General features: G+C 44.4%; 1 protein-coding gene across 6 annotated transcripts in view; it reads left to right on the top strand.

Annotated features, from left to right (window-relative positions):
• The window catches only part of dock10 (dedicator of cytokinesis 10), a 382664-nt gene extending 356480 nt beyond the window's left edge, over positions 1-26184 (top strand). For 5 of the 6 annotated variants that reach the window (XM_068042143.1, XM_068042145.1, XM_068042146.1 and 2 more), the window contains 3 exons: positions 2387-2487; positions 10748-10886; positions 25031-26184. In XM_068042143.1, the coding sequence (XP_067898244.1) occupies positions 2387-2487; positions 10748-10886; positions 25031-25156 (366 nt within the window). In that variant the 3' untranslated portion in view covers positions 25157-26184. Of the gene's footprint in view, positions 1-702; positions 808-2386; positions 2488-10747; positions 10887-25030 lie in introns of those variants that run through there. The other variant, XM_068042147.1, reaches the window with a different exon arrangement.
• The last annotated feature ends 206 nt before the right edge of the window (positions 26185-26390 follow it).

Genomic DNA, 26390 nt, shown 5'->3' with positions numbered 1-26390 from the left:
CCTCTTGTACCTCTCAGTGATAAAGATAGCAGAGGAGGGAGATGCTGGTAACATCTCATCCAGGAGATGGCACCTCAAACACCACAGACTCCTTCAGTACTGCATGGAAGTGTCAACTAGATTATGTACTCACGTCTTTGGACTCATGACCCTTTGACTGCACACAGGAATGCTATCACTGAGCTGAGGATGACACCCAAGTACTAAACTATCCATAGTTACCATTATACTTCCCTTTCAGTTCTTCCATTGTATGCCTGTGTACATGGAATCACACTTCTGTGGCAGCAAGGCAGCTGACAATTTGTGAAATAAATACATACTCAATATATGGAATCAAGCATGTTAGGCAAGGGGTCAGGCAGGAAGTAAATGGCCTCAATACATCAAATAGGATTTGTGTGGCAGAGGTCCAGATGGAATTAATTAACTAAATAAACATGTGGTGAAGAAATGCTTATATGCTTCAGGGAGAATGGGTCATCCACAATTAATAAATTAAGTAACTGGGGACATAATAGATTAAATCTGACTTGGAGGAGTGTGGGATTGCGATAAATGAATCAATGAATTAAATGAATGTAATCTGAGTAAATAGAATCTGGCTTCTAACAAGTCAAGATACAACTTGATATCCTATGTAATGTATCTGTTGTGGTGGTCTCATGCAATTCACTCTCCTCTGTCACTTTTTACATACAGCTGATTAGGAAACTAAAGCCCTACTGAACACAAACTGACTCTCAGATCAGCACAGCTCCTTCATAGTCCAGATGATCTGAAAAATCTGAGGTGAATCTTCCTCTGTCAAAGATAACCTTCAGAATGATCTTATAGCACTGACTAGTAGGAGCGTACATGACTGGTCACAAGAATGCCATGACATGTAATATCATGCATGCATAATAATGCCCTTATCTTTTTCCTAGAGAAAACATTGTAAGATGCAAGCAAGCTAGTTGCTTTGGATATGAGGACAAAGTTTACAAATACAAATTTCAAATTTACAACCATCAAGTGAAGCTGTATTGAGACTAGAAGAAATGTTAGATATGCGGTGCAGACGTTTTGCAAAAGCAGTAACTGTAATATCAATTAACTCCTTCAAAAAAAATTGAAGAAATATTTGGTTAAATATTATGCTTTAGGATATTTATGGTTTAATGTAGACAAATGTGTTCAAATAATCATTGAATTGTAATGTTCCTTTGCTGTTGGGATCATATCAATTACATGTGTGGAAAGGAGCTGGCCAAGTTTGAATAAAGAATATCTTACTGTGGACAGCTATTGTAGAGTGTTGTTTGGTTGTCTTTGGGTTAGGGAAAAATTTTAAAGATCTTTTCCCCTTAGGTGATTAAATAAGTCAGATAGAACCTTGGTGAGGGGAAATTGTACATTGTTTCTGGAGGAATTAATTTAATGGTCCATGCCAGTGTTAAGTGATCTACTTTGGTAGAAAAAACAGAAATGCAGAGTATTTCTTAAATGGTGAGAGGTTGGGAAGTGTTGATGCCCAAAAGGATCTGGGTGTCCTGGTACATGCATCAATAAATGCTAGCATGCAGGTACAGCAAACAATTAAGAAGGCAAATAGTATGGTCTTCATCGCAAAGGGTTTTTTGAGTAGAGGAGTAAAGAAGTCTTGCTGCCATTGTATAGAGCCTTGGTGAGACCACACCTGGAGTATTGTGTATAGTTTTGGGCTCCTCATCTAAGGAAGGATATACTTGCCATGGAGGGAGTGCAAAGGAGGTTCATCAGACTAATCCCTGAGATGGCAGGGACTGTCTTATGATAGAGGAAATTGGGCCTGTATTCTCTAGAGTTTCGAAGAATGAGAGGTGATCTCATTGAAACTCACAAAATTTTTGCAGGGCATGACGGGATGGATGTAGATAGGATGTTTCCCTGGCTGGTGAACCAGGGGATGTACTCTCAGAATAAGGGGCAGGCCATTTAAGACTGAGATGAGGAGGAATTTCTTCATTCAGAGGGTGGTGAATCTTTGGAATTCTCTATCCCAGAGAGCTGTGCAAGCTCAATCATTGAGCATGTTCAAGACAGAAATCGATAGATTTCTGGATACTAATGACATCAAGGGATATGGGGATAGTGCAGGAAAGTGGCGTTGAGGTAGATGATCAGCCATAATCTAGTTGAATGGTGGAGCAGGCTTGACAGGCTGTATGGTCTACTCCTATTCCTACATTCCTATGTTACTATGCAGTCTTTTCTTGTTCTCTGCTTTCTTGTGTTAATCTAAACAATGATTCCAAGGATTATACTTTGTTCATAACACTGCAAAATGTAATTCCCTTTTGTTTTTGTGCCAATTTTACTGATTGGCAGTGGTGCTCATTTATTTATATCTTTGTCTGCACAGGTAAATGCAGGGCCCATGGCTTATGCTAGGGCTTTTCTAGAGGAAAAGAATGCAAAAAAATATCCAGACAACCAAGTAAAACTCCTCAAAGAAATTTTCAGGTAAGCATTGTGGGAAGTTTAATGTTAAACTATTAAAGATTAATTTTCCTGATATGGTATATAGATCCAAAGATCCCTTGCATCTACTCTGCTTTAAGATGTAGGCTGAGAAGTCTAGTCTATATAATTAAAAGTTTGCTATATAACAGGCTTTGTTATGGACAGGTAGGAAATAATAGGGATGGTTTCCCTTTTCACCTCTCAACTGACTGCACTGTTTTTATTAGAATTATATTTTAACCCCTTCAGCGTTTTAATGGCCAATAATCACAAATGGCAAGATTCCTCGTAGGTTTAAAGAAAATTGCCTGAAAATTTGCAACTTCACACACACACACACGCACAAGCACTAGAGAAAATAGAGATTAAAAGATAGCATGCACTTAGGTCTGCTGTTTTTAAAAAGAGATTGTTGTGAAGCCTTGTTTGCTTTCTTGGGTGAAAAATGTAAACGGTGCAGCCATATTCTTCCTTTGCTCTGGAGTCCAGCTTTGGAGAGTTTCAGGTGAACGGATGCTTTGCTACAGACGTCTTTGTTTACATCTCAGTTACAGTCCATTGATGAAAATTCTGTTTCAATCTTTCAGATGGGGAGTTTTCAAAGCTCACCTTTTCGTCTCTGTCTCTTGGTAGCATTTAAGATGGTATTCGGCAGGATCTCCTTGTTGTCTGGAATAGATCTCTCTCAGCCTCCTGGCTGATTGGCTTTCTTCTTGTCTCTGCTCTGCTCTCTGGCTTTTTGTGCAGAAAAGTCTCTTTTTAAAAAAAAATCTTATCAGGCTTGGTTCCTGTCAGGTGACCTAAGTTTCTCTATAATGGGCTGGATTTTACAGGCTCCCCAATGTCGGGGGTCACGGTGGCGGGTGGGTGGGGGGGGGGGGTCCGCTGTGGGCCTCAACGCCGGGAAGGCCTGGCCCCATATTACTGGTGGCAGAGCTACCTCGTGGCAGCCACCCCGCCGCTTGGTGACGGGACCAACATTACCATAGTCAAAAAATGCAAATGAATGAATTAAATACTTACCCGTTCCTGCCGTTGCCATATTGGTGCCTTCTGGTGGGGAGGAGGGAGTAGGTAAGTACTTCAGTGCGGTGGGGGGGTGGGCGGGGGGAGTGGGGATGGTGAGAAGGGGTTGAGGTCAAAGTTAATGAACTTTTCGGGGGAAAGGTCAGATACACAAGGTAAGTATTTTGTGGGGTGAGAGGGCAAGGAATGAACTAAATGGATATTGGTGGGATAGAAACATTTCTTAAATTTTTTTAATTAAATCTAAAATGCATATTCCTTCAAAAATTTAAATTAAATGTAAGGGCTGGAAGCCCTTCAAAAATGGCATCGGCACCTGTGCAGTGGTGCCGATCTCCATTGCTGGGACGGATCGCCCGCCCCTTCCACATCATTGGGGAGGGGGGCGGTCTGCCCCGGCCATGTAAATGAGCCACTGCGTTTAATATTGCAGCAGCTCCGCAGAGTAAAGCCCGCGCATACGGGTTGTCATTTCCTATGGCCGCCGCCATACATAAAATTCAGCTCAATGTCTCTGAATGTGTGGCCATTGTTAGACAATGGTGTTTGAATGTTGTTCTTCTTGTTAAAGTGGTGTTTGGTCCCACCTATTATCCAGAGTTTGGGTCTGAAGACGCTGGGCTGGATTTTAAGAGCCCACTGTTGATCTCGGCGATGAGTTCAAAAATGGCAGCCTGCACGTCCTGGCCGCATGCCAAAGAGCCGCCGTAATCTCAAGCGTGGCAGCTCCTTTAAATAGCTGCAGCAGACCGCCCTCCCTCATTAATTTTATTCATTTGCAGATTTAAATTGTGGTCCCGTTGCCCAGCGGTGGGGGGGCTGCCACAGACCCTTACCGCCGCCAGGAGGATCGGGCTGGGCCCTCCAGAGCCATCTTCAGGCCCCCTGCCACGGATCACGACATCGAGGCTTGGTAAAATCCAGCCCACTGTGTCTGCAAAGATCATTGTTAGTCCTTCCACAACAGCGCTTCTGATATGTCTTCCTTTTTCCTCAACCGAGGACCCCCCACCACTGTGGTTGACAGGGCCCTCGACCATGTCCGACCCATTTCCTGCACTTCCACCCTCACTCCTTCCCCTCCCTCCCAGAACCGCGACAGGGTTCCCCTTCTCCTCACTTCCCACCCCACCAGCCTCCACATCCAAAGGATCATCCTCCGCCATTTCCGCCACCTCCAGTGTGATTCCACCACCAAACGCATCTTCCCCTCTCCTCCCCTGTCAGCATTCCGAAGGGAATGTTCCCTCTGTCATACCCGATCCATTCCTCCATTACCCCCGACACCTCATCCCCTTCCCACAACACCTTCCCATGTAATCGCAGGAGGTGTAATATCTACCCTTTTACCTCCTCTCTCCTCACTATCCAAGGCGCCAAACACTCCTTTCAGGTGACACAGCTATTTACTTGTACGTCTTTCAATTTTGTATACTGTATTCACTGCTCACAATGCTGTCTCCTCTACGTTGGTGAAACCAAATGCAGATCAGGTGACCGCTTTGCAGAACACCTCTGCTCAGTCTGAAAACATGACCTCAAGCTTCCGGTCGCTTGCCATTTCAACACACCCACCCCCCTGCTCTCTTGCCCACATCTCTCTCCTGGGCCTGCTACAGTGTTCCAGTGAACATCAACGCAAGCTCGAGGGACAGCACCTCATTTTCCGATTAGGCAAGCTACAGCCTAGCGAACTGAACATTGAGTTCAGTAATTTCACAGCATGACTGGCCCCTTTTAATTTTTATTTTACTTTATTTTGTTTCATCATTCATTTTTTAACCATGTGCCTGCCTACTGTTTTTTTCATGATTGTGCTTTTGGCTAGGGCTGTTCATTATTTTGTCATTAACACTCTCTCTGCACTAATGTTTTGTCTTTCACCACACCATTAGCACACTCTCTTTTCCTTTGCTCCATGACCTCCTTGTCAGTTAATCTCTCTGGCCCTCTGTCCTATTACACACCTTCCCTTTTGTTCTCTTTACCCCCCACCCCAGCTCTACTTGTTTAAAACCTATTACATTTCTAACCTTTGCCAGTTCTGATGAAAGGTCACCGACCTGAAATATTAACCCTCCTCTCTCTCCACAGATGCTGCCAGACCTGCTGAGTATTTCCAGCAGTCTCTGTTTTTATTTCAGATTTCCAGCATCTGCAGTATTTTGCTTTGATTTCATTGTTAGTCCAACTGGTTAAAAAAAGGTAGCCATTAACATTGAATGGGGCCATTAGTATTTCAAGTACTTTCTTCAAGGCTGGTCCAGATATGATGATGGATTCATCTCCAGCAGTCACTATGTATATTCAGAGTACAGAAGAGGTTACCTGACCTCTTACTCCATTTTGTGTGGAAGCGAAAGTGTGTCCATTTTTTGGAAGATTAATTTATCATTTCCTTTTTTTTATTGTTTGTAATTGCTCCTTGTGTGAGTGTGACAGCTTCTATTATTTTGTGCCTTTCAAAGGCATCTTGCTTCAGAAAGGTTGCAGTTGAGGATGTCAAGCCTCAAAGCATCATGTGTTCATTGGATAAGAATTTGTAATTGCTGAATTAAGAAATTATATGTTAAGTTACCAAACAAATATCCAGTAAGTGTGAACAACTCAAAAAGTTGCAAATGAATAATCAGAAGCAAGCTGAGCAATCAAACTCCTCAATTTTATTCCAAAGTTACCATTTACAACCTAGAAAGCACTCCAAAACAGCCCAATCAAATTGCTCAAGTCATTTCTTCACCCTATTTTCAACTACAGTTTTGCTTACTTGTTGTATGTCAATGAATTTGTCTGAAAATAATCTTTGCAAATACAAAGAATACACTCAAAATGATAAAATTCCAAAAAGAAGACCACCCAGCCTACCTATAAAATTGGTTCCTCAATGATAGAAATACATGCAACAAATAGCGCAACAAATTTCCATCAGACCTTTCTATACCCTTTTCTCACGAATCTGTGCCTTGAGTTTGAAATTTCATACTGGCCAGAGTGCTGCTGAGTTCCAGTTTTTCTGGAGAATTTCTATACGGGTAATTTTTACTTTTGTTGTTGGATAAAAAATGGGTGATAGCAAACCATGAGGCTGTTTTACACATCGCCTGATTTTTGTTCTCCATCATCCATTTTTCCATGGCAATGAAATCTACAATTACCCTCTCTGAGTGCTTGACATGTTGTGCAAGTTGTAATTTTGACTTCACCTGTGAAATTATGCAGAGTGCACCACAGCAAACTATGTTACAACAATCAAGTAGAAGAAGATGGGGGAATTCTAAAAGAAAGAGAGTGGGCTGCATTTTAGCTTAGGCGGATGGGAATTTGTCACCAACATAAAAGTCAGTGGCAAACCCGCTTCCGCCTAGCCCGAGGATCCGACCCACATTTTACGGGTCCCCGGGCTTTAATTGTCCCGAGGCGGGTCTTCCACCCGCTTGAGGGAGGAGGTCCTGCCTCAGGGAGCTGCCGGCCAGCAGCTCTTAGTCTTAGCAAACCGGGAGCGGTGGCCACTGCTGAGACTGCAGCCCAGCAGACGCCATGGAGCCTGGGGATGAGTTAAGTTGGGCTTGGTCCTTCCCTGGTGAGGCTGGAGTGGTCGTTTGGGGGAGTGGGGGGGGTGCATCTTGGGTCCCGGGGGTGAGTTGGGAGGCGGGGGCGGCCCTGTGCCTGATTGCCGTGCACCCCACCCCAGGGCGCGGAATGGCCGGCAGCTATCGCTGGGTGGCCTTTCACGTCCCCAGCACGTCCGCTTGCCGAGGTAAAATACCCATGGAGGCGGGAGAGGGTCCTTCAGTGGCCACTTAAAGGTCTTGATTGGCCTCGGGAGGGCGGGCCGTTCCCACCCCCCGGCCCAATATTACCGGCGGCGGTGAGGCCTAGCGGCAGCAACCCCCCCACCTCCACCCCTCCCCCCCCCGCCCCCCACAGTCCATCGGCGATGGGAGCCCCATTTCAATATGTAAATCAACTAAAATCATTGAATTAATTACCATTGCGCTCCCACCATCTGTCCCAGAGTGATATTCCTGCTGGTGGCCAGCACTCCCGTGCCTTCTGATCCCTGTTCGAGGATCCGCGGCAGAACACTGGTGGGGAGGGGGGAGCAGGTCAGTTTCTGTGTGCAGAAGGGGGGTGAGCATGTTCACAGTCATCTCATTGGTGTAGGGGATGGTGGGAAGGGGTAAAGTGTAAAGTTGATGCACTTTGAGGGGGAAAGGTCAGGTTCACAAGCTGTGTTTTGGTGGGGGGAAACAGCAGGTAATTAAAGCTATGGATATTGGGGGGTGGGAGAGGGGCAAGATCAATTTATTTAATTTTTTAACATCAATCTTTCTCAAGATTTAAATTGAAATATAGGTCTCTAAGCCTTTTAAAAATGGCGTCAGCGCCTGCAGAAAGGCAGCTGATGCCATTATTGAGGACAGACCACCTGCTCCCTCCATGTCATCGAGGTGGGCGGTTCGCCTCGGCTATTTAAATGAGCCGCCGCGCTTCATATGGTGGTGGCTCTGCGACATGCGGCCCACACAGGCAGACCGCCATTGTTCTAGTGAAGTATAAATTACAGCCCACTATGACCAATGTTCGCTCTAAGTTGCATGGTTGCACAGCCACACAGCTATTGGAAAGAGGCTACGCACAAGCAATGTTCCCTTTAAGATGTGGCCACACGTCAATCTTAAAGGGACCGCAATAAGCCAGTTGTGCACAGGAAACAGAAGTTAGAGGGAATATTTAACAATGACAGCATATGACAGAATATACAATGGATGGTAGGACCCTAGGAAGTATAGAGGGACCTTGGTGTACTTGTCCAAAGATCACTGAAGGCAGCAGCACAGGTAGATAAGATGGTTAGGAAGGCATATGGGATACTTGCCTTTATTAGCCGAAGCATAGAATATAAGAGCAGGGAGGTTATATTGGAGCTGTATAAAATGCTAGTTAGGCCACAGCTGGAGTACTGTGTGCAGTTCTGGTCACCACACTATAGGAAGGATGTGATTGCACTGTAGAGGGTGCAGAAGAGATTCACCTGAATGTTGCCTGGGCTGAAGCATTTCAACTATGAAGTTCCTGTGCACAACTGGCTTGTTGCGGTCCCTTTAAGATTGATGTGTGGCCACATTTTAAAGGGAACATTGCTTGTGCGTAGCCTCTTTCCAATTGCTGTGTGGCTGTGCAACCATGCAGCTTAGAGCGAACATTGATCATGAAGAGAGACTGGATAGGCTAGGGTTGTTTTCCTTAGAGCAGAGAAGGCTGAGGGGGGGGGCCCTGATTTAGGTATACAAAATTATGAGGGGCTTAGATAGGGTAGTTAGGAAGAAACTTTTTCCCTTAGCAGAGGTGTCAATAACCAGGGGGTATAGATTTAAGGAAAGGGGCAGGAGGTTTAGAGGATATTTGAGGAAAATCTTTTCACCCAGAGGGTGTTTGGAATCTGGAACGCACTGCCTGAAGGGGCAGTAGAGGCAGGAACCCTCAACATTTAAGAAGTATTTAGATGAGCACTTGAAACACCATAGCATACAAGGCTACGGGCCAAGTGCTGGAAAATGGGATTAGAAAGGATAGGCTTGATGACCAGCATGACACGGTGGGCCGAAGGGCCTGTTTCTATGCTGTATAACTCTATGACTCCAGTCAGAAAATTTACTAACATGTTTTACAAAGGTTTTGAAGGTGGACAGAGGAGTAGGAGATGTTGAAATGTAAGAAATAGGAACAGGAGTAGGTCATATTTTGGAATTCACTCTCCCAGTGGGCTGTGGATGCTCAGTTGTTGAGCTTATCCAAGGCTGAGATTGATAGACCTTGAACACTAAGGGACATGGTGAGATGGCAGGAAAGTGTAGTTAAGGTAGAAGAACAGCCATGATCTTATTGAATGGCAGAACAGGCTCGAGGGGCCTATGATCTATTCCTGTTCCAATTTCTTATGTTCTAAGAGGGGCTCGCCATCCTGCTCATGGCTGATCTTCCAGCTCAGTTCCACTTTCCTGTCTTACCCCAATGTCCCTCGATTGCTTAAAAGCTATTGATCTCAGTTCTGAATACATTCAATGACTGGGAGAGAGTTTTTAAGAGAGAGAGAGTGCCAGATTCGAGTTGGGATGACCGCCTTCTCCCCCAATGACAGTGGCGTGAAAAGAAGCTTGCCAAGATGCCAGAGTCAGAGGATCAGAAATGATCCATTTTAGGCAGTGTGGCAAAAACCTAACTATTTTATAATGTAAGGAAGTGGTAGTAATTAGTTTGGGAGAGGAAAGGAAACAAACAACATTGTATCATATACCTGAAGTGATAGAACAGTGAAAGGTACAAGTCTTATACTATTAACCTATCAAAACAATACAGAAAAGGTAGATCCAGAATGTTAGATCAGACTAAAAAGTGTTGAGGAGGACAAAACTAGGCAACTCACCTGACGGGAGATGTCAATTTTGGGGTGCTTGCCTTGTTGTCAGCAGCCCTCATGTAAGTCCCAGGGCAGTGGGAATGGGATAGGTGTTCAATTGTGACTCCTATTAAGCAAGGAGGAGCACTTCTGCTTCTGGCTCCACAGGAAGGTGTTTCTTAAGTATTTGAAAAATGTAAACATTAAAAAAAAAACCTTTGGTTGGCAGCTGCTGAATGGGGACTTTTAACAGGCGTTATTCTCCTAATTTTTGTGGAGAATTAATGCCTGCTACAGGTATCACCCAGAATGCCTAAAAGGTAGGTATCACAACTTTGGCGGTCGGCCCAATACCTGGTATGCTTTGTGCCACTTTTATGCCCTAAAACTGGGTGCAACACGTACAGATTGCTATCCCACAACTGTAATACTAGCTATCAGCTGTGGAAATGGCACCCACCATTCTTCAAATACAATATTTGTTGGCTCTGCAGGTTTTGCCTCTGAGCAAACTTTGCAAGTTGTTCTTACTGTGCAATCTGCTTTTATGTCACCTCTGTGACAAATATGAAAACTAAGGCTATTGTATCCATAAATAAACTGTGCTACTTCATACCTTCAGTAAAATGTCTGACAAGTATTTTTCTCTTTCTATAATAAGAGGATTCTACTAACTTCCCATGGCCTAATTGCACTCAGTCATCTGGATGCCAAATAATGCATGAATTTAGCTATTTGTCTGCAGTGCTCTTAAAAGCATTAATGATGTGCTGGAAATAATTATGAAATAATCATTAATTAGCTCAGTAATTTTTTTTGATCTTACCTGTGCAGACAATTTGCAGCTGCATGTGGACATGCTCTGGAGGTTAATGAACGGCTTATTAAAGAAGACCAATTAGAATACCAGGAGGAGATGAAGTCTCACTACAGAGAGCTGCTAACTGAGTTGTCTACAGTCATGAATGAGCAGGTTAGCATTACTATCATAACTGCTGTCATCTTGTAGTTTGCACAGTTCATCTTTGAATTCATTTGCCCAGACTTGGGGCATACATGGTGCCCACCCAGAGGAGAATGCAGAAGGCCCAACCATTTTGATTTGGGATCCTCATTGTAATGGGAGCATGAAATGTGCTCCCTATTAGGCAGCTCAGTGCTCTGGAGGCAGGAAATCAGGCAGTGCGGCTAAGGGGAGGGGTAAAAGTGACAGGAGTGAAAAAAGCAGCACTTCGGAGCAGCAGGTAATGTTTCTGTGGAACCTACAGCAACGACTACTTTAAATTTGGCAAACTTTGAGGGTCAAAACACACAAGCAACTGCCATAAAATTGTGTCTCAAACCTCCATTCAGCTTTCCCTGACTGCAGCTGAGGATCACACTTATTTATTCTGCATGACTTAGTTTGTGGGCAGGAGCAGGAAATGGTGGTAGTTAGGCAGGCAGAGTGTTGGGGGTCATTCCTAAGTCCTTTGACCCCAATTTGCATTTAACAGTGAGGCTTGCACCTGTTTTCAGAGGGAGTTCTGGTCGAATAGATTGAGGTCTCCCAAAAATCACCGGTGGCGGGAACTTGTCAGTAAGTGGCTGCTTCCACTGCATGCATTATTTTTTGATACCTCTAGAGCCCAGTTTTAAATGCAAACAGGGTGGTCTAGACATGAAGGGCTGAATTTTACCAGCCCCTTGACATCGTGGGTGGTGGTGAGGGGCCCGTAAAATACTTGCGAGAGTGGCACGAACCATGAGGCCAAGAAGGCCGCGCCACATATTACCAGCAGCGGTGAGGCCTCAATGCAGCCCCCCTGCTGCTTGGTGGAGGGGCCTTCATTTCAATATTACAATTAGTTAAATAAACATGCAGATGAACCTACCTGGTCCCGGTGGCCATGGGGATGGTGGGAAGGGGTTGAAGGGCAAATGTTAAGAGGTTGCTGGGGGGGGAAGCTCGGGTTGGGAATAAAGTTCCTTTTGATGATACTGCCCCAAAAACAAACATTGCGGGGGGGCAGTGGGAAAGGGCCTCCAGTACTTATTTAAATTTTTAGACACAATGCTGCACAATATCGCTTTAAATAGTAAAATTTTTCCTGAAGGCTTGTAGCCCCTTAAAAATGGCGCCTGCGCGATGGCGTTGGACGCTGTTGCTGGGGACACAGCGGCCACCCCCTCTATGTCATCAGGGGTGGCCGTTCTGCCCTCTCCATTTAAATGAGCCCCCACATGTAATATCTTGGGGGCTCAGGTAAAGGCCTGCTCTGGTCTGCAAATGAAACCCAACCCAAGCCCGAAAGAGCCACATCGGACCCGAGCCCGACCCAGCCCGAGTCCTTCCATTTTTTCCCGCACCCAACCCAACCCGACCATTAGTTAACTTACCTTCCATTTTTCACTTACCTGTGATAGAGCGTGTCTGACTGGGCCCGAATGCCGGACCTGGAAGTGCAACCCGACCCGAACCCGACATGTCGTTGGGTCCCATCGGGTTCGGGTGGGTAGCAGGCCTTTAAGCTCAGGGACAGGAACTGTGGCGCACTCGTAAAATTCAGCCTGAAAAGTCTGCCTCTCCCCCTCCTCCCACGATCTCCTCCCCCTTGCATATTTTCTACCTATCAACTGCAAGTGAATGAGAATCGAGCCTGCAATATAGAAATGTTTATTTATTTAAACGGAAAGGCTGCATTGTGAAATTAATCCTACGCACGTTCCTGTTTTCTGCTAAAAATTAATGAGTTATTCAACCTAATAGAAAAAGGCAAGCATCAAATACTTCGAACAATTTCAACATAATCTTCAAAAAAACTTTGTTAAATTTTGGAAGGGTCTGTGATATCTAAATACTGTTTATCTCTTCTTGTTCTAGCTGGTATGTAAAGTTTGCAATCTATTTTCATTTAAAAGCAATACTTGGTTTATTTAGCATAACCAAACAGATGCAGACCACTAAACTGTAACAAATAGGTTTTAGCCGGGTAGCTGCAGTAATATTTAGACACAACTCTGCATTGCTGATAATTCTAAGAGTTATGTTCTTCTATATGGCCAACAGATAGTTATCAATAACTTTATAATTAACAGCCAAATTAATTCTTTATTTAAACAAATAGGTTCATTTCTATCAGGTTTCTTCTTTCACTCATGACATTTCTGGTCATGTTTATGGACAGAAAATGTTGGAAACGCTCAGCAAGTCTGGTACAATATCTGTGGAGAGAAATTCTGATGAAGGGCTATGCCTGAAACATTGGGCTGTATTTTACCAGCCCCCCGACGTCGTAGCAGGGGGGCCCGGAAAATACCTCCGGAAGAGGCCCGCCATGGGCCTTGATGCCGGGAAGGCCCTGCCCCAAATTACTGGTGGCGGCAAGGCCCCCTGGCGGCCCCCCCCCCCCCCCGGCCACCGCTTGGCGACAGGCACTTAATTTAAATATTTAAATATATGGTAATTATTGCATAATTACATACCTCATTGCGACGGCTGTTATTCCGGCTGATTGCCGGAAATCCCGCGTCTTCGGATCTCTGTTCAGAGATCCGATGTGGCACACTGGTAGGGAGGGGGGAGGAGTGAAGTTATCGGGGCGAGGGGGAACAGGGAAAACTCTTGCTATTGGTTGAGGGGATGGTGGGAAAGAGTAGAAGGTTAAAGGGAAGAAGGTTTGGGGGGGGGAAGGACAGGATCGAGAGTTGACATTTTTGGGGGGAGAGGGCAACTAATAAAGTTTTCACTCATTGTGGGGGTGGGGGGGCGCGGGAGTGGTGATTGAAACTGTTAATAAAGTTTTCCATTTAATTTTTCATGACCTGTTCCTTTAAAAATTTAGATAGAACTGTATGGCTGGCAGCCCTTTAAAGATGGCACCTGCGCGATGGCACCAGGCGCCATTGCCGGGGACAGAGTGCCCGCCCCCTCTCCGTCATTGGGGGCAGTCGTTCCACCCCCTCCATGTAAATCATGGCAGTAAAAATTCAGGCCATTATCTTGTTATTGTTTCTCTCCACAGATGTGTGTCTGACTTGCTGTGTGTTTCCAGTATTTTCTGTTTTTATGTCAGATTTCCAGAATATGCAATCCTTTATTTTCTGTTCACTTTTAGTCTTGAATTTTACATCATTGTAACTTTTGATCATAGCAGTTAGTGGAATAGATTGATTAAAGACACAAAGAATTAGTAATATAAATATAAAGGAATAAGGATGGGTTTTTGATCCTGAGGTTACTTTTTTTTTAGAATATGTGAATATGCTAATTGTTCGGAACCTGGTCTATTAATGTATTTAGGACTTGATTTGGTGCTGAACCTCTTTCATCATCTAGCTGTAATTTAGGTACAGAGTTTAGAATCTTTCTTGATATTCAGTGATAGATAAATAAATAGTTAAATCACCTTTCCTTTTCGTTTGGCCTCCTTGTCTCGAGAGACAATGGGTAAGCACCTAGAAGTGGTCAGTGGTTTGTGGAGCAGTGCCTGGAGTGGCTATAAAGGCCAATTCTAGAGTGACAGACTCTTCCACAGGCACTGCAGGTAAAGTTGGTTGTCAGGGCCGTTACACAGTTGGCTCTCTCCTTGCACTTCTGTCTTTTTTCCTGCCAACTGTTAAGTCTCTTCGACTCGCCTCTCTTCAGCCTCGCCTTTATAGCTGTCTGTCAGCTCTGGCGATCACTGGCAACTGGTTCCCACTGTCCACCTGCTTCAATGGGTGCTTGGAGCTTAGTCAAGTGGACTGTAACACCACACCAAACAACACGACAAAAAAAGGAAAGAAGGTACCAGCCCTTCGTTTTGCAAGCTGGAATGTCAGAACTATGTGTCCTGGCCTGTTGGAAGATCTTACACAAATCAATGACTCTCGGAAGACCACTATCATTAACAACGAGCTCAGTAGACTCAATGTGGACATTGCAGCACTTCAGGAGACACGCCTCCCTGCGAGCGGATCACTAAGGGAGCAAGACTGTACCTTCTTCTGGCAGGGTAGGGATCCAGAAGAACCAAGACAGCATGGAGTGGGCTTTGCCATCAGAAACTCTTTGCTCAGCACGATAGAGCCACCTACAAATGGCTCGGAATGCATACTGTCCATCCGACTGCTCACTGCCTCTGGCCCAGTACACCGACTCAGCATCTATGCTCCAACCAACACTCTGCAGCCCACCTGAAGTTAAAGACCAGTTCTGCGAGGAACTCCATAATATCATTAGTTAAATCACCTATGGTAAGAATAATTGAGGCCTCATTATACATAATAAATTATACTGGCCACAAATTAGCTAGTGTAATGCCATAATTTGCTTTAGTAGGGCATCTAATGGTGTCCGCCTTTCCAAAAGCAAAATACTGCGGATGCAGGAAATGTAAAACAAAATTGCTGGAAATACTCAGCCAGTGAGGCAGCATCAGTGGAAGAGAAAAACAGAGTTAACGTTTCAGGTCTGTGACCTTTCATCATGACCTAAAACGTTAACTCTGTTTTTCTCTCCATAATTGCTACCTGACCTGCTGAGTATTTTTGGCATTTTCTGCTTTGGTGTCTGCCATTGGTTAGACTTGCCCTTGCATATTTGTCTTTTTGAAATTTTTGCCTTCTAAGTTGCTGAAAGTGAGCTGATAATGGCACAGCGAGGGAAACAGGGCATCTGGGACCTGAGTTAACAGGGCAAGCAACTATGAATCTCCTTAACCAATTAAACTGAAGGATTGTTAAATTAACAGTGCAAAGATTGAGAAGGCGTGTAAATTACAGTTGGTGAATTCAATGCCAAATCAGGGTAAAGAAAATGAAATAAAGTGCTGGATTTTATAGAGCCCTTGACATCGGGATCTGTGGTGGGGAGCGCCATGAAGATTGCCCCAAATGAGGCCCATCATGGACCTCAACACTGAGCCCGCCTCGATATTGCCGGCAAAGGCGAGGCCTCATGGCAGCCTCCCCGCAGCTCGGCGATTGGACCGCTATTTAAGTATTTAAATAAATTAACTTGCCTGAATAAATGAATCTCCCGTCATCTCCTGAAGCCTCGCCGTGATCTTCACCCCAGCGGCCGGCACTGTCGCACCTTCGGATCCCCGTCTGGGGAAACAAGGTGCAACCCTGGTTGGGAAGGGGGAGGAGGTAATTTTCTCAGTGTAGGATGTGGGGGGGCGGGGTACAGGGTCAAATGAATCATAGGTGTAGGGAAAGGTGGGAAGGGTTATAGTTTAAAGTTTGTGCAGTTTGGGGTGGGGGAGAAGGTCAGATTGGGAAGGTAAGCGTTTTGGGGGGAAGGGCAAATAATTACTTTAATTGATATTGGGGGGGGTGGCAGAGGAGCAAATTAATGTATTTATTTATTTATTTTAATTCACTGTCTCTTTAAATATTGAAATGTCTCAGTAGGGCTGACAGCCCTTTAAAAATGGCATCAACGCCTGCGCACAGGCATAAGCCGCCATTGCCGGATTGCCAGGGACGGACAGCCCGCCCCCTCCCCGTGATCGGGGAGGCGGCCCGCCCTGGCTATTTAAATGAGCTGCCACGCTTGGAATTGCGGCAGCTCTTTGGCACGTGGCACCGCCATTTCTTTTGCCCACGCTGGGCCTATAGAATTCAGCCCATTATTTTAGCATTAGAACATAGAACGTTACAGCGCAGTACAGGCCCTTCGGCCCTCAATGTTGCGCTGACCTGTGAAACCATCTGACCTACACTATTCCATTTTCATCCATATGTCTATCCAATGATCACTTAAATGCCCTTAAAGTTGGCGAGTCTACTACTGTTGCAGGCAGGGCGTTCCACGCCCCTACTATTCTCTGAGTAAAGAAACTGCCTCTGACATCTGTCCTATATCTATCACCCCTCAACTTAAAGCTATGTCCCCTTGTGTTTGCCATCACCATCCGAGGAAAAAGACTCTCACTATCCACCCTATCTAAACCTCCGATTATCTTATATGTCTCTATTAAGTCACCTCTCCTCCTCCTTCTCTCTGACAAAAACAACCTCAAGTCCCTCAGCCTTTCCTCGTAAGACCTTCCCTCCATACCAGGCAACATCCTAGTAAATCTCCTCTGCACCCTTTCCAAAGCTTCCACATCCTTCCTATAATGCGGTGACCAGAACTGCACGCAATACTCCAGGTGCGGCCGCACCAGAGTTTTGTACGGCTGCAGCATGACCTCGTGGCTCCGAAACTCGATCCCGCTACTAATAAAAGCTAACACACCATATGCCTTCTTAACAGCCCTATTAACCTGGGTGGCAACTTTCAGGGATTTATGTACCTGGACACCAAGATCTCTCTGCTCATCTACACTACCAAGAATCTTCCCATTAGCCCAGTACTCTGCATTCCTGTTACTCCTTCCAAAGTGAATCACCTCACACTTTTCCGCATTAAACTCCATTTGCCATCTCTCAGCCCAGCTCTGCAGCCTATCTATGTCCCTCTGTAACCTACAACATCCTTCGGCACTATCCACAACTCCACCGACCTTCGTGTCATCCGCAAATTTACTAACCCACCCTTCTACACCCGCATCCAGGTCATTTATAAAAATGACAAACAGCAGTGGCCCCAAAACAGATCCTTGCAGTGCACCACTAGTAACTAAACTCCAGGATGAACATTTGCCATCAACCACCACCCATTAGAGACAACTTCACTAGTAGGTGTTTAATTCAGCAACTCCACACAATTTTTGTTATTAACATCTAACCCAATTTCACATTACTTCTAGCCTGCTTAATATCAAAGAGCATTCTTCTTTCTTCTTTGGCCTCCTTGTCTCGAGAGACAATGGGTAAGCACCTAGAGGTGGTCTGTGGTTTGTGAAGCAGCGCCTGGAGTGGCTATAAAGGCCAATTCTAGAGTGACAGACCCTCCCACAGGTGCTGCAGATAAAATTGGTTGTTGGGGCTGTTACACAGTTGGCTCTCCCCTTGCACTTCTGTCTTTTTTCCTGCCAACTGCTAAGTCTTTTCGACTCGCCACACTTTAGCCCCGTCTTTATGGCTGCCCGCCAGCTGTGGCGATCACTGGCAACTGACCCCCACGACTTGTGGTCAATGTCACAGGACTTCATGTCGCGTTTGCAGACGTCTTTAAAGCGGAGACATGGACGGCTGGTGGGTCTGATACCAGTGACAAGCTCGATGTACAATGTGTCCTTGGGGATCCTGCCATCTTCCATGCGGCTCACATGGCCAAGCCATCTCAAGCTCCGCTGGCTCAGTAGGGTGTATATGCTGGGGATGTTGGCCGCCTTGAGGACTTCTGTGTTGGAGATACGGTCCTGCCACCTAATGCCAAGGATTCTCCAGTGGCAGTGAAGATGGAATGAACTGAGACGTCGCTCTTGGCTAACGTACGTTGTCCAGGCGTCGCTGCCGTAGAGCAAGGTACTGAGGACACAGGCTTGATACACTCGGACTTTTGTGTTCCGTGTCAGTGCGCCATTTTCCCACTCTCTCTTGGCCAGTCTGGACATAGCAGTGGAAGCCTTTCCTATGCACTTGTTGATTTCTGCATCAAGAGACAGATTACTGGTGATAGTTGAGCCTAGGTAGGTGAACTCTTGAACCACTTCCAGAGCGTGGTCGCCAATATTGATGGATGGAGCATTTCTGACGTCCTGTCCCATGATGTTCGTTTTCTTGAGGTTAGGCCAAATTCATTGCAGGCAGCCGCAAACCTGTCGATGAGTCTCTGCAGACACTCTTCAGTGTGAGATGTTAAAGCAGCATCGTCAGCAAAGAGGAGTTCCCTGATGAGGACTTTCCGTACTTTGGTCTTCGCTCTTAGACGGGCAAGGTTGAACAACCTGACAGCTGATCTTGTGTGGAGGAAAATTCCTTCTTCTGAAGACTTGAATGCATGTGAGAGCAGCAGGGAGAAGAAGATCCCAAACAGTGTAGGTGCGAGAACACAGCCCTGTTTCACGCCACTCAGGATAGGAAAGTGGTCTGATGAGGTGCCGTTATGCTGAATTGTGCCTTTCATATTGTCATGGAATGAGGTGATGATACTTGGTAGCTTTGGTGGACATCCGATCTTTTCTAGTGGTCTGAAGAGACCACGTCTGCTGACGAGGTCAATGCCTTTGGTGAGATCAATGAAAGCAACGTAGAGGGGCATCTGTTGTTCGTGGCATTTCTCCTATAGATGGCGAAGGGAGAACAGCATGTCAATGGTGATCTCTCTGCTCGAAAGTCACACTGTGCCTCAGGATAGACACGCTCAGCCTGCTTCTGGAGCCTGTTTAAAGCGACTCGAGCGAAGACTTTCCCCACTGTTCTGAGCAGGGAGATTCCACGGTAGTTGTTGCAGTCACCGCGGTCACCCTTGTTCTTATAGAGGGTGATGATATTGGCATCGCGCATGTCCTGTGGTACTGCATACTATCAAACAGCATTACCCTGCTAATAATTATACAAACAATTATAACTAGTGACAAGCAAACATACAGGATACCATTGACAACAACAGAAAATATACTTGTTGCAGATCAGTCAATAACAGTCTGATTTCCTATAATGGACACAAAAATCTCAGTAGATTAAACTTCCACTACAAGCTGAAACTCTATCTGCACAGTAATATTATTTTGTCCTTCACATAATTAAGAATCCACCCTGATTTTTTTTTAATTTCATTTCACAGAAGACATACGGAAATGTTTAAAATATTCCTTCCAGAAATGCAGTACATATTGCTATGTGAGATGCTGAAAATGTAAATAATTTGCATAACTCATGTGTAACTTCAGAGTTTGAGAGTTATGAGATAATTCATTGATGAAGTATTTGCTGAATCTTCCTCAGTAGCATGCTGTGATGCATCAGTACCGTCATACCATGAAAACTATATAGTTAGATTTAAGAATGCACTTGCCTACACGTTTCTCTAATAGCTTTAATCATCAACATTACATGGAATTATTTCTGCTGTTATACAGCCAGAAAGATGCATAGTTCAGGAAGTCCACTCGGAAAGTATGGACCTCGACAGAGTTGATACAAAGTATACAATGAGATTATATAACTTTCACCTGATTGGCTCTACTGAATGTTGTAACATTCCAGGAACCCAGAATATATTAAAATAATTTTTTAGGTGTTTTATGTGCAGTAATTATAACTGGACTATTTTTTTAAATTTTCAATTTAAAGATTTCAAAGTTCTTTTGATGTTCTATCTCTTTTCTAATTATCTGGTGTCCTGACATCATAGTACTTCCGAGTAGTTATTCAAACATTTTTCATTCATTCACGTATGTGGGCATCACTGGCAAGACCAGCATTTATTGTTCATCCCTATACAACTGAGTAGCTTGCTAATCCATTTCAGAGGGCAATTAAGAGCTAACCACATTGCTGTGGGTCTGGAGTCATATACAGGCCCAGATCAGGCAGCAGATTTCCTAAGGGACATTAGAAAACCAGATGGGTTTTTACAACACTCGAGTAGTTTCATGGTTACCATTACTGACACTGGCATTTTATTCCACATTTATTGAATTGACTGAATTTAAATTCCCAGCTGTCCATTTGGACTCATACTTCTAGATCACTAGTCTAAACCTCTGAATTACCAGTCCACTAGGATAACCATTATGCCACCATATCGCCAAGTGAAACTAATGTAGGCCAATCTTTTTTAAAGTTACAAACCTTTCAAGCCCTTCCCTTACTACATTTAGGTGCAAACACTAATATAAAGCTGAATTTGCAACAATTTGATCATTTTTTACCTGATCTCTTTACTACCACGTACATTGGAAATGACTAAAGCCAGGACCCAGAATCTGGTTGATGCATTTGCCATCTGAAGTGAGGAGAGATGTTCACTCTTTCTAAAGGATACAAAGAAGGATAACATTTTTCAAGGCTCCCCTCCTGCCTCACAACTTCACTGAAGGGGAGTTTGGTTTGCGGGTCCATGTGCTATAGTCAAATCCATAATTTCTGGTGAAAACTTCTGCAACCAAGGGAGCAGAGTCACAATGAACTTGACAAAGGTTCATTAGACAATTGAAAATTATATACATACTTAGCTTGCTAGATTTCGCATGTTTGTGTACCCTCCATTCCCAGCGCTGAGCTCCCACTTATGAAATGGATAAATTATTGATCTGGCCTGCTGAAGTCAGATTTTAAAGGAATATTATTACTGCAGACTTTTTCTCACAATTTCAATTCAAATTTTGTTGATCGTGCTCCATGTTAGTTGTACTTGTGAGAGCATGCTTGCTTTTGCCGGTATTTTCTTTAATTATGCTTGATTGTTGCTGCAATTTAAATAGTACTGTAAAAGTAGGTGAGGATGGGAGCTTCTTTGGGGTTCTAATAGTGCTGTATGATTTAAATGAGAGAGAAATATCATGAGGAGCAATAAATGCAGGTGAAATAACACCGGAGGCATCTTCTTTACATCTGTGACTATTGTCAGACAAGTGTTTGTTGACCAAGCTGCACCACCCTTTAAGTGTCGCTAGAGAACTGTCTTTCTTGCCTCACTTCATAAAAGGGGCTGTTACATAAGCTATGCCATCTGCTGCAAGTTCATCAGCGGACAACTTGTACAGCAATGGCTTTATCCCATGAGCGTGCATTAGATGTTTATGTTGTTGGATAATTCCAAGGGACCACTAGTGTTGCATGCCAATTTCATCATTTAATTGAACTTGAAGATATTATAGTGGGTAGAAGTCCATTTAAAGAGCACACATTTCATTTCAAACATATACAGCATGATGTCAACATTTATGCATGTTCACAACCCTGTCTGGCTGTTGGGTAAAAATATATTAGCCAGAATTTTACCCTTGGCGGACGGGAGCCATCCACCAAACTTCCATAAGTTTTAAGGTACTTGTGGATGAGGATAAGAGTAGTCCTCGGGTGAAGGTGCTAAATTGGGGGAAGGCTAATTAGAACAATATTAGGCAGGAACTGAAGAATTTAGATTGGGGGCGGCTGTTTGAGGGTAAATCAACATCTGACATGTGGGAGTCTTTCAAACGTCAGTTGATTAGAATCCAGGACCGGCATGTTCCTGTGAGGAAGAAGGATAAGTTTGGCAAATTTTGGGAACCTTGGATAACGCGGGATATTGTGAGCTTAGTCAAAAAGAAAAAGGAAGCATTCGTAAGGGCTGGAAGGCTAGGAACAGACGAATCCCTTGAGGAATATAAAGTCAGTAGAAAGGAACTTAAGCAAGGAGTCAGGAGGGCTAAAAGGGGTCATGAAAAGTCATTGGCAAACAAGATTAAGGAAAATCCCAAGGCTTTTTATATGTATATAAAGAGGAAGAGGGTAACTAGGGAAAGGGTTGGCCCACTCAAGGACAGAGAAGGGAATCTATGTGTGGAGCCAGAGGAAATGGGCGAGGTACTAAATGAGTACTTTGCATCAGTATTCACCAAAGAGAAGGACTTGGTGGATGATGAGCCTAGGGAAGGGAGTGTAGATAGTCTCAGTCATCTCATTATCAAAAAGGAGGAGTTATTAGGTGTCTTGCAAAGCATTAATGTAGATCAGTCCCCAGGGCTTGATGGGATCTACCCCAGAATACTGAGGGAGGCAAGGGAAGAAATTGCTGGGGCCTTGACAGAAATCTTTGCATCCTATTTGGCTACAGGTGAGGTCCCAGAGGACTGGAGAATAGCCAATGTTGTTCCTTTGTTTAAGAAGGGTAGCAAGGATAATCCAGGAAATTATAGACCGGTGAGCCTTACGTCAGTGGTAGGGAAATTATTAGAGAGGATTCTTCGGGACAGGATTTACTCCCATTTGGAAACAAACGAACTTATTAGCGAGAGGCAGCATGGTTTTGTGAAGGGGAGGTCATGTCTGACTAATTTGATTTGAGTTTTTTGAGGAAGTGACGAAGATGATTGATGAAGGAAGGGCAGTGGATGTTATCTATATGGACTTCAGTAAAGCCTTTGACAAGGTCCCTCATGGCAGACTGGTACAAAAGGTGAAGTCACACGGGATCAGAGGTGAGCTGGCAAGATGGATACAGAACTGACTCTGTCATAGAAGAAAGAGGGTAGCAGTGGAAGGGTGCTTTACTGAATGGAGGGATGTGACTAGTGGTGTTCCGCAGGGATCAGTGCTGGGACCTTTGCTGTTTGTAGTATATATAAATGATTTGGAGGAAAATGTAGCTGGTCTGATTAGTAAGTTTGCGGATGACACAAAGGTTGGAGGAGTTGCGGATAGTGATTGTCAGAGGATACAGCAGGATATAGATTGGTTGGAGACTTGGGTGGAGAAATGGCAGATGGAGTTTAATCCAGACAAATGTGAGGTAATGCATTTTGGAAGGTCTAATGCAGGTGGGAAGTATACAGTAAATGGCAGAACCCTTAGGAGTATTGACAGGCAGAGAGATCTGGGCGCACAGGTCCCAACGATCACTGAAAGTGGCAACGCAGGTGGATAAGGTAGTCAAGAAGGCATACGGCATGCTTGCCTTCATCGGTCCAGGCATAGAGTATCAAAATTGGCAAGTCATTCTGCAGCTGTACAGAACTTTAGTTAGGCCACACTTAGAATATTGCGTGCAGTTCTGGTCACCACACTACCAGAAGGACGTGGAGGCTTTGGAGAGGGTACAGAAGAGGTTAGCCAGGATGTTGCCTGGTCTGGAGGGCATTAGCTGTGAGGAGAGGTTGGATAAACTCAGATTGTTTTCACTGGAACGACGGAGGTGGAGGGGCGACATGATAGAGATAACAAAGTTATGAGCGGCATGGACAGAGTGGATAATCAGAAGCTTTTTCCCAGGGTGGAAGAGTCAGTTACTAGGGGACATAGGTTTAAGGTGAGAGGGGCAAAGTTTAGAGGGGATGTGCGAGGCAAGTTCTTTACACAGAGGGTGGTGAGTGCCTGGAACATGCTGCCGGGGGAGGTGGTGGAAGCAGCTACGATAGCGACGTTTAAGAAACATCATGACAAATACATGAATAGCATGGGAATAGAGGGATACGGTCCCCGGAAGTGCAGAAGGTGTTAGTTTAGGCAGGCATCAGGATCGGCGCAGGCTTGGAGGGCCGAATAGCCTGTTCCTGTGCTGTACTGTTCTTTGCTCTTTGTTCTTTAAAAGTTGGTGGTGAACCCGCCTCCGCCTGGCCTGGGGATTCGTTCCACATTTTATGGCACCCAAGCCTTTAATTGGGCTGAGATGGGACTTCCACCTTATTGAGGCAGGAAGTCCCGCCTAATGGAGCTGCTGGCCAATCAGCGGGCCGGCAGCTCTTAGTCCCAGCAGCGCCACTGGGACTGCAACCCAGCCATCGCAAAGATGATGTCGGGGAGCCCTGGAACCAAGGTAAGTTTTTGGTGCCTCACCAGGAGTGATCGGTCGGGCTGTGGTGAGGCAAGGGTGGTCGATTGGGGGGATGGGGGTGGGGGCGCATGTTGGGTGCTGTGGGTGGTTGGGGCTGCGGAGGTGGCCTTCCGACGGGCACAGGGTGCCTGATCATGAGGACTTCCCTGCCCCCAGGCCGTCAGAGAGCTGCCTGCGTTTGTCACGCGGCTTCTCTTGGACCTGGGCAGTCCAACCGGCCATGGGTAAAATCCCCACGTTGTTGGATGGAGGCCCTTAAGTGGCCCTTAACTGGCCATTTAAGGTTCTTGATTGGCCTGGGGTGGGCAGGCCATTTTTTGCCGCCGCCACCCTGCATAAAGTAGAGGCGGAGGCAGGAGAAGATCAGGAAGGGTCCCCTGAGCCTCCCGCTTCATTTTACGCCGCCACATTTCTGCACTTTGGGGGGGAGGGGTGGCGTACAATTCCAGCCATTGTGTCATTTTTCATGGGATATGGTAACCATCTTGTGTTCCACTTGTTTTACAACTCATTTCCACCCAGCATCAGGTATAACACTTCAGTTCTTGTATTTAAGGTGTCACTTGCCACATTTATCCCATGTGCATCATGCAACTCTGAATTTGGTTTAATTGGACAAGTTCTTTGGGTAGCAGAGCTGCATCATCCCCCCCATCTCCCCAACACTTCTGCCCCAGTCCCACACTGCCTGCCAATTGTTTGCCTATGATGTATGATTTTTAAAAGTATATCTCTTAATAGAAAAAAAAACTTTTGTTCTTATAATTTTCAAAAACTAGGTTGTGTACGGGGAGGACATGACAAAGCAGCAAGGAATGGAACGACAGCACGTGCTCCGAGCAATCAGTAGAACCACCACTTCCAACAACTTGCCAGGAGTAACAGTCACATCAAACTCAGAATAAATTATAGTTGTCGTCAGATCTCTGATACTGGAAATGCCGCAAGCTACAAATTAAATGCATTCTGTAAAATAAAATAGAATTGTTTTATGATACTGAGCAGTTACGAACTCCAGCTTGTACCTGCAGTATATGAACTATTTACTTGAGTTTTTATTGTTCTGTGACCTTTCTGACACCAAGTTGGATTTGTGTAATGGATAATATATGAATGTACAGTGCTTGCAGTAAGCTGTATGCTGCCTAACATTTTTGTCTGCTAGTACTGTTGGAAATGGAAATATTGATATTTTATAACCTTTAAAGATCTTGAAATGCTTTTATTTGCTATTTTAACTGTAAATATTGACATTAATATGTAAAATAGATCTTTTACAATGACTTTAAATGGATATACTGATGAGATGAATATAACGCAAAATAACAATTTTTAAAAAATAAAATATGTAAAATATTTGTGTACATATATTGGAAAATTTTTAAAACTTATTTTTTACAAATCTTTGTTGCTGGAAACACCATGCATACTGTTAAAAGAAAATAGCAGAACTATAAAGCACAGAAGTCAGATCTTATTTGACAGCAATGGAACACCGAAATCATCAGACTTGCTTGAGTGCACAGATAAAGGAGTAACAGATAATGGGGGTGATTTCAAAGCTGAAATTTAATTGCAGCGTTCGGCTGGCACAATAAATCACCAGCCACTAGCTCTGGTTTATGAATGCAATCTGAACCCCACAAGTAGATTATATGCTTCAACGTGATGGCCTTCTACCTGTTAATATTTAATAACTATCCCAGACCATGCTAAAGTATTAATTTAGTTTTGTTTCAGTAAGTAATTGTTCATAACTATTTTTACCTATGGCCCAGTGTCTGGAAGCTGTGTGAGGTAACGTGTACATGCCCTTGTTTTATGCTTGCACTTGACAGCATTTTTTTGAATGATGCTGTGGTTCTTATGTTGGTCGTTAACTATATCTTCTCACCAGTAAAGGTGATGTCAAAAATAAAAATAAATAAATAAATGTGTTTCTTGTGGCATAGTTTTTCAGACCCCACACTTTGAGATTACCGTTTTATTGAGTTATCACTCTAAGACTGGCGGATGTGATGTATGATTCTTCGCAACGAGATCTGTATTACTTTAGCTGTGAATCACTCTCTTATGACCACAAGATAGTTCAGTATCTGTTTGCTTGCATTCATGTTGTTACAACAAAGGTGGGAGGAG

Source organism: Heterodontus francisci, chromosome 11, assembly GCF_036365525.1.
Source record: "Heterodontus francisci isolate sHetFra1 chromosome 11, sHetFra1.hap1, whole genome shotgun sequence".
NCBI lineage: Eukaryota > Metazoa > Chordata > Chondrichthyes > Heterodontiformes > Heterodontidae > Heterodontus > Heterodontus francisci.
This window is presented reverse-complemented; position numbering and strand designations above follow the sequence as displayed.